This window comes from Bos mutus, chromosome 9, assembly GCF_027580195.1.
Source record: "Bos mutus isolate GX-2022 chromosome 9, NWIPB_WYAK_1.1, whole genome shotgun sequence".
Lineage (NCBI taxonomy): Eukaryota > Metazoa > Chordata > Mammalia > Artiodactyla > Bovidae > Bos > Bos mutus.
Window position 1 is genome coordinate 53,377,400 of NC_091625.1, and position 13,401 is coordinate 53,390,800.

A 13,401-nucleotide genomic window follows, 5' to 3' on the forward strand; every position below is an offset into this window, starting at 1 on the left:
ATGAACACAGAAGAAAACCTGTGGGGATTTTGTCATAGCTTGACTAGTCAGAGAAAGGACTTTTCTTTGGTGGAAGACTGCCTCCATTCCTTGAGAGATGTATCATCCACATTTCTATCAGAGGCTGGGGGGAAAAGATTTGTACACGTTTTTAAGTTCACATTTTACTTCTCAGGAGACACTGATCTCACAAATAATACATACATTTTAAAGGATTTTGGCAAACTGTCAAATTACCTTTTAGAATGGATGATCTTTTTAAAAGACAATCACCTCACTTCCCTGATTAATCTTTAAAGGCAATCTCTTACTTTTAGGAGAATGGCTAACTTCTCAGCTTAAATGTAAGCCGTTTTGTGATTCCTCCTCCTCTAGTCTCTCCAGCTTCATCTTACACTACTTCCCAAATCATTTTTCGTATTTCTCATACTTTAGGAATTCCAAAATTTCTTGCTTCATATTATCTTAGTAGTCTGGAATCTCCTTTTCTTTGTCCAGAAATGCCCTTACCAGGCTAGTCCTACTTTTCTTAAGGGTCACCTCTAGCTGGTTCAGTTCCCCTCCCTGCAGTGCAAGACAGTTTGACTTTCTTCTCCCATTACATCCTCTGCTTGCTGCTCTCTCAACACTGTATTGAACTATAACTGTTGATTCTTGCCATCACCTTGAAAGCAAGACACATTTTTAAGATCTGTATTCTTATTCTTTGTACTTAGTTGTCTTACAGGATCCAGATTATTGAGCCAAGGATTGAAACTCACCATGTCCTCTCTTTCCTCCATCACACCCCAATATAATCCCTTCCTTCCTGCTCTTCAAACACACATTCAAGTTAAGTCTTACTACTAATCATTGAAGAGGAACAGAGGTGCAAATAGAGACAAGCCTGGTAAAACACATAAAACACAACATTGGGGACCTTAAAAAATTTAATACCTGTTTAATGTAGTAGTTCCTTCTTTTTGTGTGTGATGGAATAAACAGTGTGTGTTTATGTGTGGTTTATGTGTGGTTTAATGTAGTAGTTCCTTCTTTTTGTGTGTAAATGGAATAAACAGTTTTTGAAGATCCAAAAGTCAGGCTTGCTTTCTTAATGATTTGGAAAAAGTCTGACCTGGGTTCTATTTTTTTTTTTTTTAATTTATTTATAGTTGATTTACCATGTTTCAGATATATAGCAAAGTGACTTTTTAATGATATATGTATGTATATATATACACACATACATATATGTGTGTACACACACACACACACACACTTCCCTGGTGGCTCAGATGGTACAGAATCTGCCTACAATGCAAGAAACCCAGGTTCGATCCCTGGGTCAGGAAGATCCCTTGGAGAAGGAAATGGCAACCCACTCCAGTATCCTTGCCTGGAAAATCTCATGGGCAGAGAAGCCTGGCAGGCTACAGTCCATGGGGTCACAAACAATTGGACACAACTGAGTGACTAACACTAAAACACACACACACACAAATATATACATATATATTTTTCAGATTTCCCCCCATTATTGGTTATTATCAGATATTGAATATAGTTTCCTGTGCTATACAGCAGGTCCTTATTATCTATTTTATCTGAAATTCCTAACTTATCTCCCCTCTACCCACTGCTATCCCCTCTGGTAACCATAAATTTGTTTTCTATGTCTGTGAGTCTATTTCTGTTTTGTAAACAAGTTCACTTATATGGGCTTCCTGGGTGGTGCCAAGGAAATGGCAACACACTTCAGTATTCATGCCTGGAGAATCCCATGGACAGAGGAGCCTAGAGGGCTACAGTCCATAGGGTCACAAAGAGACACGACTGACATGACATAGTACGCATGCGTTTTTTAGATTCTATGTGATACTGTGTCTCTCTGACTTGATTTAATTAGTATGAAAGTTTAGGTCCATCTGTGTTATTGCAAATGGCATTATTTCATTCTTTTTTAATGGCTGAGTAATATACTATAGGAAAAGTGAAAGTTGCTCAGTCGTGTCTGACTCTCTGCAACCCCATGGACTGTACAGGCCATGGAATTCTCCAGGCCAGAATATTGGAGTGAGTAGCTTTTCCTTTCTCCAGGGGATCTTCCTGACCCAGGGATCGAACCCAGGTCTCCTGCATTGCAGGTGGATTCTTTACCAGCTGAGCCACAAGGGAAGCCCCATATACTATATATCTCTCTATGTATAACATATATGCCACATCTTCTCTTTCCATGTATGTTTTGATGGACATTTATAGGCTTCTTTCATGTGCTGGCTACTGTTAAGTAGTGCTGCTGTGAACACTGGGGTGCATGTATCCTTTCAAATTAGAGTTTTTGTCTTTTCAGGGTATGTGCCCAGGAGTGGATTGCTAGATCATATGGCAACTCCATCTTTAGTATTTAAGAAACCTCCATACTGTGCTCAGTAGTGGCTGCACCAATTTATATCCCCACAAACAGTGCAGGAGGTTTTCTTTTTCTCTGTACCCTCTTGAGCACTGTTTATAAACTTTTTGATGGCCATTCTGACCAGTGTGTGGTGATACACCTCACTGTAGTTTTGATTTGCATTTTTCTAATAATTATGATGTTGAGCATCTTTTGTTGTTTTTTTTTTACTTTTTTTTAAACTTTACAATATTGTATTGGTTTTGCCAAATATCGAAATGAATCCGCCACAGGTATACATGTGTTCCCCATCCTGAACCCTCCTCCCTCCTCCCTCCCCATACCATCCCTCTGGGTCGTCCCAGTGCACCAGCCCCAAGCATCCAGTATCGTGCATCGAACCTGGACTGGTGACTCATTTCATACCTGATAGTATACATGTTTCAATGCCATTCTCCCAAATCTTCCCACCCTCTCCCTCTCCCAGAGTCCATAAGACTGTTCTATACATCAGTGTCTCTTTTGCTGTCTCGTATACAGGGTTATTGTTACCATCTTTCTAAATTCCATATGTATGTGTTAGTATACTGTAAATACCCATTGACTATCTGTATGTTTTCTTTGGAGAAATGTCTATTTAGATGCATTGCCTATTTTTTAATTGCTTTTTTGTTATTGAGTTGTATGAGCTGTTTGTATATTTTGGAAATGAATCCCTTATCAGTCACATCATTTGTAAATACATTCTACCTTTTGAGGGATGTCTCTCCATTTTCTTTGTGGTTTCTCTTGCTGTGCAAGGCTCTTAGGTTTAACTAGGTCCCATTTTAAAACTTCTGTTTTTCTTTACGTTACTCTAGGAGATAGATCAAAAAGTTACTATTTATGTAAAAGAGTTTTCTGTGTGTTTTCCTCTGCAAATTTTATTGTATCGTCTTACATTTAGGTCTTTAACTCTATTGAGTCTATTTTTTTAATATGGTGTTAAGAGAATGTTGTAATTTCATTCTTTTACATGCAGCTGTCCACTTATGGAAGACTTTTTTCGACTGTATGTTTTCCTTCTTTGCTGTAGATAATTGACCTTAAACACATGGGCTTATTTCTGGATTCGATTCTGTTCCACTGATCTGTGTGTCTGTTTGTGTGTCAGTATCATACTTATTTACTGTAGCTTTATATTCTTAAGTCAGGGAGCGGGATTCTTCCAGCTCTTTCTCGAAAGTGTTTTGGCTATTTGAGGTCTTTTGTGTTTACATACAATTAACAATTTTTTGTTCCAGTTCTGTGAAAAATACAATTGGTAATTTGATAGGGATTACACTGAATCTGTAAAATGCCTTGAGTAGTATGGTTATTTCAACAATATTCTTTTAATCCAAGCACATGGTAATCTCTTTCCATCTGTTTGTGTGGGCTTCAGTTTATCAGCATCTTAGAGTTTTCTGAGTACAGATCTTTTGCAGTTAAGTTTATTCCTAGGTATCCTATTCTTCTTTATATGGGTTTCCTTATTTCTAAAATTTCATTGTTAGCGTACAGAAATGTAGTGGATTTCTGTGTATTTATTTTGTATCCTGCAACTTGACTGAATTCATTGGTGAGCCCTAGTAGTTTTCTGGTAGTATCCTCAGGATTTTCTATGTATAGTATCATGTCATCTGCAAATAGGGACAGTTTTACTTCTTTTCCAATTTGCATTCATTTCTTTTTCTTCCATTGCTGTGGAGTCCTGGGTTCTATTTATTCTCCTGTTTGTGTAGTGTGGCCTTCAGAGGGGAACAACTTGAGTGAATCTGTAGGCTATTTTAATAGCCGTAACTTTAATAGTGCTCTCAGATTTTGTGGAAAATCTACATGCCAAAATTTATAAATTTCTTTCTTTCATTTTCCTTATATACTGTGTACACTGGGGTCAAAGGCTTCATTGGTATTAGTCAAAGAGAGCAAAACTTCCATTGTCCCCACCCAACTCATGTAAGTTAGTTCTTGATAGAAAAAAAATCCCATTTGGCTGTGTGTCAAGTGGCATTTCTGAGGAAGGAATGAACTGTTTCTTTTCACTCTACAGACACACTCTTCAGATTACTGCCGCACTTTGACTTCACCCTTGGTGCTTCATGGTCTGACTAAAGTACATTCTCCAAAAAGTTCAAGATGGGTCTATATTCAGGTTAAGCAACTTCTACATTTATTTTTCTAATTTCATATTAAGGTCTTTTTGGGAAATACACTGTGATTTTTGCTTAACATATGCCATTGTTCATTGACTCTGATGGTCAGAAATGAGTTTCCTTTGACTATTCAAAAACAAATGGTCTGGAGAGAGAACATATGAACATAAATACCTGAGCATATTATTCAAATATCCCTGCCATTATGTGCAATAGTAAGAAGTACTAATAGCAGATAAAAGTTCAGCTATACATTTGCTGAAATCCAGGTAACTGAAAATGATTTATTAAGGTGAAATGGTTCATGAATGGCAAACTTGCAAGGAATAAAAAGGCACAGAGGACTATGGAACTATTTTTGTGTACAAACGTAATAAAATCCTCTAAAAATATTCAGAATAAAAATTTTAAAATGTAAATACATTACACATATACATCAATCCTAGCAGTTAAAGTAGAAGATTCAAAGCACATAAAATTTAATAGAAAGAGAACTTTATTCTAAATAACATTCTTAAATCTGCCCATTAAGAGCACAGTAAACATTTAACAGTTTTTGTTTTATTAATGAAATTAGATTTTTACATACAAAATCAGCTAAGTAATTTTATTTACAAAAATAATAAAAAACTGCTTATTCACTGTGGAAAAATAACCATTTTGATAAAAGAAAAAGAATTTAATGAAAGTTTAATGCAACAAAGTAAGAATGGCTTTTTGTTTCATTGTCTGATACTTTGACTTAAATGTGGATTACTTGGTATCTCTTGAAACCTAAGTAATAAGATCTTTAAACAAGCACTGAATAAAAAATTAGGTTGGGTGTATTCTGGAACCTGAATCAACACGACTAAGTGGAGTTTGTGGTCACAGAGGATTTGTCATTTTTCTTCTTTGCCCTTATGAAAATACATTAATAGAAAATTACCAATGGAAAATATTTTAAAATTTGTTATATTCCTATCAACTTTGACATTGCTTAGCAAATTTATTAATTTCTTTCAATCAATGTTAATACTTTGTCTAGAATTAGGGTAGAGGTAGACTGATCTTTGTATTCAAACATTTTAAAACATTGTTTTAAATGCTATATAAGGAATAATATAAAATAGTATTTTTTAAATATTGAGATTTAATTTACTATTTTAAATAATTCCTTTTTTATATACAATAAGTTCTTGCTTAAAACTCATTTGATTAAAATTATTACTCCAAGGAACTATTTTAGTCTTTTAATTGCTAATCTTTATAAATTAAGAATACCTATTTCTAAATAAGTTTCTATTTTTGAAAAAAAAAAAAAGTCCCAACGATTTAAATGCATTATAGATCCCCTACAACAAAGTATTAGGTGACAGTGTCTACTGATATGAAAAATGAAATTCAGAAATGCAAACTGGGTTATAGAAAACTATTTGTACTACATTTTTAGTAAATGTGATTTAACACCTGTAAGTAGTAAATTACTACTTTTTCTCTCACTCTTGTTAGCATCTTATTTTAGAATAGAGCACAGAAATGCATGGGACTCTCAGGTATTCTTCTATATCTGTAAACACATCCCTGAAGCCCCAGACACACAGAAGTTCACTCTTGTGGGGGAAATGAGAGGCCTTCAGTTGGCAAACTTCTTTTGAAGCGTTCTCTATTAATTTTAAAGAAAAATACACTATTTTCATTTTGATACTAAAGGTTTTTCCTTTCTTTAAAAGACACTGACTACATTTTAAGTTTCTATGAAAATTATATTTACACATGTCACCTGAAATCTAGTAACACAACAAAAGAGTCCTTTCCTAGAGATAAAAGATATCAGAAAATTTATTTTTCATTCACCTTCTAGGAAGAAAATAAACTTGAAATGTATAATTTTTAGAATAATGTGAAAAAGAAACCTTCCATGGAGAGCCCAATTTACAAAAATTTACATTTTTTTAAACTTACAATGAATACAGTGCTACTGTTTTAACTGAATTGTGGGTGTGGGAGGTGCTATTGGGATTCTGGACTGTGAAATGAGTATTTTTTTTTTTGGTAACCACTCACCTTTAACTTATTTAAAGGGAAAAATATTTACTGTATGACAACATTAAGTAAATTAAAATCATCACTCTTCTGTCACTGATGACTTCCTAGATTTGAGAACAAGGTCTTTAATGGATGAGGAAAGCTCCTGAAGTTCTTTACGAGTTGTATTGATGATATCCTCTTGTTCTTTGTCTAATTCATCACTCAAGGGATCTTCTCCCTGCCCAGTCTTCTTATTTTGACTGACTAAATGCTTTACAACCAAACCTTGATACTTTACTAAAAGAGCATGTTGATCCTGTGAAAAGAGAAAGGAGAGCAAAGTTAACAAACACGACTTAATTTTCTGTGGGACAAAGTAAGATTTATTCAACCATTATACACTGCAGGTCTTCATCTTTACAAATTACTGGTCATAGAAGTAGAAAGCTGAATCTAGCAAGGTCCTTGCTCTCAAGGAGGTTCCTTGCTCTCAAGGAGGTTAGTTTGGGGGAGATAAAACATGAATACAGATAGTTTTAATGTAAGTTGACTGAGCTGGGTTCTATCACCAAAGATAAAGTGACATGAAAGTTCAAAGAAGCCAGTTTACTTCTAGCTGAGAAGTCCCTCAGAAGAATGTGTGTTGGGTAAGACTTTTTGAGCTGATTCTTGAAGGACAGGTTAAACCTGCATAAACTGAAATGGAAGACTGAACATTGTTATATCACTTCCAAAAGCTTAATTTCTAAATTCAGAATATTCTTTACCATAGATCTTAAAGGATCCTGAAACATTCCTGAACTATGCTGAGTTTTAAAAATCAATCTCCTCCTTCACTGTTCTCATTCCAGGAAGCAGAAACATGATGTTAGTACACTCAAAATATTCAGAATCTAAAAGTTTTAAAAGTTTCAAGTACACTGAAAATATAATACCTCTGGAATTTTACTACTCAGAAAAGCAATGATCTGGGGGACACATCTTCCAGGTGCATGGAGCATGCTATGGGTTGAGAATTGAAACAACAGAACCGACGTGAGATGCAGAGTAAGAGCAGGGTCTTCTGTAACTTTTAGCTGTTCAACCAGTGCTTGTCGATGCTGAAACAGTACCTGCCTAAACAAAAAGAAAGTAACATAAGCACGTTATCATATTCTAACAAGTTCTCACCAATTTCAGTTCTTCCCTTCTGTACTCATTTTTAGGTTTCATAAACAATTTAAGGGACCTTTTATGCAACAGACACATAGTTCTGAACAGCACTGATAAACTAATATGCTTAAAAATAGAAAAACTATATAGATTGAGAATCTCTGATGTATAGTTTTTCTAAGTATGCTTTTTATTTTGAATTGTAGGGTATCAAACAGAAGTGCCGTGGTTTAAATAAGGCTTCCTATAAAGAAGGTCTTAAGGCTAATAAGAATTATTAATTCCTAGGCTTGATCAGATATGGGATTAAGAACTCTGATACCTTATTCCATTGGGTCAGAGAGGGACACTTAAGGATATGAAGACTGACTACGTTTGAAGGTCTATAGCCACTTAGATACAACAGTTCTCTTTGCAGGATTCAGACAGACTCCAATTTCAGACATTAATTCAGTGTTACCTTTCTCTTTTTTTGTCTCCCTTCTTCAACATAATATCACAAGCTTCTGCTGCAGAATCCAGACAAGCAAGAAAGTCTTCTATGCTCTGGAAAGGTATTTAAACCATTATTTACTTTTATAAACAGTCGCCTAAAGAAAAGCAGTCATTTAATACTGTTTTATAATTTTATGCCCCAAATACAATTTTTAAAAAGGTCATTTTGTCATTAGGTTTGAAACTGTGATTTAGGATTAGACAGTAAAGTGTCCCCAGCTTCGTCTCTTTCTTCACCCTCCAAAGAGATGTCTTGAGTGTAGATTAATAGTTTTAAATTTAGTTTTCAGTTATTTTGATAAAAATCTATTCAAAGATCACAAATTCTAGCTCAAATATCTGAATACAGTAAAACTTTATTTACCTTTTCATTCAGAGAGTTGTGGAGTTTTGTGAGAGCCACTTTTGTTTCTTCTGATAATTTACTTAGAATTTTTTTTCTTACCTATAGGGCAAAAAAAAAAAAAAATCCTTTGAGATTGTATATGCACTACATGTCAAAGCTACAGAGTACATTATGAGAAACGCTGGGCTGGATGAAGCACAAGCTGGAATCAAGACTGCTGGGAGAAATATCAATAACCTCAGATATGCAGATGACACCACCCTTATGGCAGAAAGCGAAGAACTAAAGAGCCTCTTGATGAAAGTGAAAGGGAGTGAAGAAGTTGGCTTAAAGCTCAACATTCAGAAAACTAAGATCATGGCATCTGGTCCCATCACTTCATGGCAAATAGATGGGGAAACAGTGTCAGACTTTATTTTTTTGGGCTCCAAAATCACTGCAGATAGTGATTTCAGCCATGAAATTAAAAGATGCTTACTCCTTGCAAGAAAAGTTATGACCAACCTACACAGCATATTAAAAAGCAGAGACATTACTTTGCCAACAAAGGTCCATCTAGTCAAGGCTATGGTTTTTCCAGTGGTCATGTATGGATGTGAGAGTTGGACTGTGAAGAAAGCTGAGCTCTGAAGAACTGATGCTTTTGAACTGTGGTGTTGGAGAAGACTCTTGAGAGTCCCTTGGACTGCAAGGAGATCCAACCAGTCCATCCTAAAGGAAATCAGTCCTGAATGTTCATTGGAAGGACTGATGTTGAAGATGAAACTCCAATACTTTGGCCACGTGATATGAAGAACTGACTCATTTGAAAAGACCCTGATGCTGGGAAAGACTGAAGGCAGGAGGAGAAGTGGATGACAGAGAATGAGATGGTTGGATGGCATCACCGACTCAATGGACGTGAGTTTTGAGTGAACTCTAGGAGTTGGTGATAGACAGGGAGGCCTGCTGTGCTGCAGTCCATGAGGTCACAAAGTCGGACACGACTGAGTGACTGAACTGAACTGAATATACATTCAAACAAAGCAAAACAAAAAATGTGTATTATCCTTGTTCTTAAATTTCAGACTGCAAACTCAGGATAAAATATGGTAAAATACTTTAACATCAGAACGCTAGTGAACAGCTAGCCAAAGAAGCTAGATGCAGCCTGCACTCATCCCATTTGCTCCTGCAGTAAAACAGGAGGATCAGAGAGCACGTGAGTGAATGAGCACATACCCATTGTTCATCTTGCAAGAAAAAGAGAATCTGGGGTAAGAGGCTGTTCCTTATCTTTTCCATTGTGGTGGGAAGAGTAGTTTTCCCTAAGGCCAGTTGTCGGAGCCCCACTCATAAAGATCAAGCGTATCTATAAGTGAGGGGACTTGAGCCATGGATAGACAGATGCTATAGTGTCTGGTGTGTGGAACTTTACTGCACTCCACCCCAGATATGCTTTGTAAAGTTTGGTGGCATTTGTGGACAGTCTGAATGCTCCTCCTAGTGCAGAAGTGCTAGAGGAGGCCTTACTGGAATGGTGTGGGCAGCAGGCTCTAAAATTACAGTGTCTTGGAGGACTGGACAACCTACTGACTCCTGTCCTCCATGTTACACCGATCTTCCTGTGGCCCTTGAAGGGCATGGGACAGTACCCATGTATTTCCCACAGCGGAGGTTGGCATGCAAGCAGGTACATGAAAAAGTCCACATAGCTGGCACTCACTGTTCGAGCTGAAGAATGGAAGGGAAACAGTGCCTTTCTAGGGTAGGAGGAAGAGATAAATGGACCTCTGGAGGTTTAGGGAGAGTCCTTGATATGAGAAGGAGTTGCATGATAATAAAAACATTTCCCCCAAACAGCCTATCTCACTTATGTGACAAATGTCACATCAGGAGAGGCCACAAGCATTAGGCTGATTTGGTTTGAACTGGATCAATGCCAGTGATATGCAGTCAGTCTCATAAAGGCCGTTTTGTCTTTCATTCTTCCTAATCTCCAACTTTAAGTGGATCCAGGGTGTGGAAGGAGAGGGGGATGGGGCAGACCATACTTTTCTTCCTCTAGGCAAATGGGAGCCATAGCTCCACCTTACACTGCAAAAAGGGAAGAGAGGAGCTTTGAATTTGAGATTAGAACTTAAGAAAATGAACTGGAGTCAGTCTAAATAAACGAGACAGTGTCAGGAAATGAAAATAACTGCAAAGTTATAGAATCTGGTCAGAACTCTGGTAAGGGATATGCAACTCAACAGAAAAAAGGGGTGTGACACAACAATAATTAGGAGAAAATAAAACCTGATTTCAAAATAACTAAACACCATTACTCTTCCCCCTCTCCCCACCTTGTTCTGGCTGTCTCATGGGATTCTAAACTGTTGTGCTAGCCTAGACCTCTAAGAATTGTTAAAATTTCAGCTGCTTTACTTCCTGTCTTTGTGGCAAACACCTCTTCTCCCTGAAGATCCACCTTAGGTAAGCCAGTCTATCTATCCTACCTCTTTGGATAGTCACCTTCATTCTCTGAAAGGTTATCTGGTAAAATTAATTGCAGTCTAGGTCATCTGATTAGCTTAAAAGAAGATTTTGTACATTACAGAGCTTATTTGTGTGTGCATGCTTAGTTAAGTCCAACTTTTTGTGGCCCTCTGGACTACATGGGCCAAATTCAGACTTAAATGGAAGAAAGTAGGGAAAAACACTAGACTACTCAGGTATGACCTAAATCAAATCCCTTATGATTATACAGTGGAAGTGAGAAATAGAGTGCCTGATGAACTACGGACGGAGGTTCATGACACTGTACAGGAGACAGGGATCAAGAACATCCCCATGAAAAAGAAATGCAAAAAAGCAAAATGACTGTCTGAGGAGGCCTTACAAATAGCTGTGAAAAGAAGAGAAGCGAAAAGCAAAGGAGAAAAGGAAAGATATAAGTATCTGAATGTAGAGTTCCAAAGAATAGCAAGGAGAGGTAAGAAAGCCTTCCTCTGCGATCAATGCAAAGAAATAGAGGAAAACAACAGAATGGGAAAGACTAGAGATCTCTCCAAGAAGATTAGAGACACCAATGGAACATTTCATGCAAAGATGGTCTTGATAAAGGACAGAAATGGTATGGACCTAACAGAAGTAAGAAGAGGTGGCAAGAATACACAGAAGAACTGTACAAAACAGATCTTCATGACCCAGATAATCACGATGGTGTGATCACTCACCTAGAGCCAGACATCCTGGAATGTGAAGTCAAGTGGGCCTTAGAAAGCATCACTATGAACAAAGTTGGTGGAGGTGATGGAATTCCAGTGGGGCTATTTCAAATCCTGAAAGATGATGCTGTGAAAATGCTGAACTCAACATGCCAGCAAATTTGGAAAACTCAGCAGTGGCCACAGGACTGGAAAAGGTCAGTTTTCATTCCGATCCCAAAGAAAGGCAATGTCAAAGAATGCTCAAACTACTGCACAATTGCACTCATCTCACATGCTAGTAAAGTAATGCTCAACATTCTGTAAGCCAGGCTTCAGCAATATGTGAACTGTGAACTTTCAGACGTTCAAGCTGGTTTTAGAAAAGGCAGAGGAACCAGAGATCAAATTGCCAACATCCGTTGGATCAAGGAAAAAGCAAGAGAGTTCCAAAAAAACATCTATTTCTGCTTTCTTGACTACGCCAAAGCCTTTGACTGTGTGGATCACAATAAACTGTGGAAAATTCTGAAAGAGATGGGAATACCAGACCACCTGACATGCCTCCTGAGAAACCTATATACAGGTCAGGAAGCAACAGTTAGAACTGGACATGGAACAACAGACTGGTTCCAAATAGGAAAAGGAGTACATCAAGGCTGTATATTGTCACCCTGCTTATTTAACTTCTATGCAGAGTACATCATGAGAAACGCTGGGCTGGAAGAAGCACAAGCTGGAATCAAGATTGCCGGGAGAAGTATCAATAACCTCAGATATGCAGATGACACCACCCTTATGGCAGAAAGTGAAGAGGAACTAAAAAGCCTCTTGATGAAAGTGAAAGAGGAGAGTGAAACAGTTGGCTTAAAGCTCAACATTCAGAAAACAAAGATCATGGCATCTGGTCTCATCACTTCATGGGAAATAGATGGGCAAACAGTGGCAACAGTGTCAGACTTTATTTTTTTGGGCTCCAAAATCACTGCAGATGGTGATTGTGGCCATGAAATTAAAAGACGCTTACTCCTTGGAAGGAAAGCTATGACCAACCTAGATAGCACATTCAAAAGCAGAGACATTACTTTGCCAACAAAGGTCCATCTAGTCAAGGCTATGGTTTTTCCAGTGGTCATGTGTGGATGTGAGAGTTGGACTGTGAAGAAAGCTGAGCGCCAAAGAATTGATGCTTTTGAGCTGTGGTGTTGGAGAAGACTCTTGAGAGTCCCTTGGACTGCAAGGAGATCCAACCAGTCCATTCTGAAGGAGATCAGTCCTGGGTGTTCATTGGAAGGACTGATGCTGAAGCTGAAACTCCAGTACTTTGGCAACCTCATGTGAAGAGTTGACTCTTTGGAAAAGACCCTGATGCTGGGAGGGATTGGGGGCAAGAGGAGAAGGGGACGACAGAGGATGAGATGGCTGGATGGCATCACCGACTCGATGGATGTGAGTCTGAGTGAACTCCGGGAGTTGGTGATGGACAGGGAGGCCTGGTGTGCTGTGATTCATGGGGTCGCAAAGAGTCAGACACGACTGAGTGACTGAACTGGACTACATGTGGACTGCCCTTCTTCTCTGTCTATGGGACTGAACCTGTGTATCCTGCACTAGCAGGTGGATGGATTCTTTACCACTGTGCCACCTGGGAAGCCTAAGAACTTATCTTTTTTAAAAGAGAGGATG

The 13,401-nt window shown here is 37.8% G+C and overlaps 1 protein-coding gene across 2 annotated transcripts in view; it reads right to left on the reverse strand.

The window, feature by feature from the left end:
* Positions 1-4,565: 4,565 nt before the first annotated feature.
* UFL1 (UFM1 specific ligase 1) overlaps positions 4,566-13,401 on the reverse strand; it is a 67,843-nt gene continuing 59,007 nt past the window's right edge. For both annotated transcript variants that reach the window (XM_005892262.3, XM_070376579.1), the window contains exons 16-19: positions 8,567-8,647; positions 8,168-8,253; positions 7,491-7,671; positions 4,566-6,871 (exon numbers count right to left, since the gene is read on the reverse strand). In XM_005892262.3, the coding sequence (XP_005892324.1) occupies positions 6,653-6,871; positions 7,491-7,671; positions 8,168-8,253; positions 8,567-8,647 (567 nt within the window). In that variant the 3' untranslated portion in view covers positions 4,566-6,652. The remainder of the gene's footprint in view (positions 6,872-7,490; positions 7,672-8,167; positions 8,254-8,566; positions 8,648-13,401) is intronic.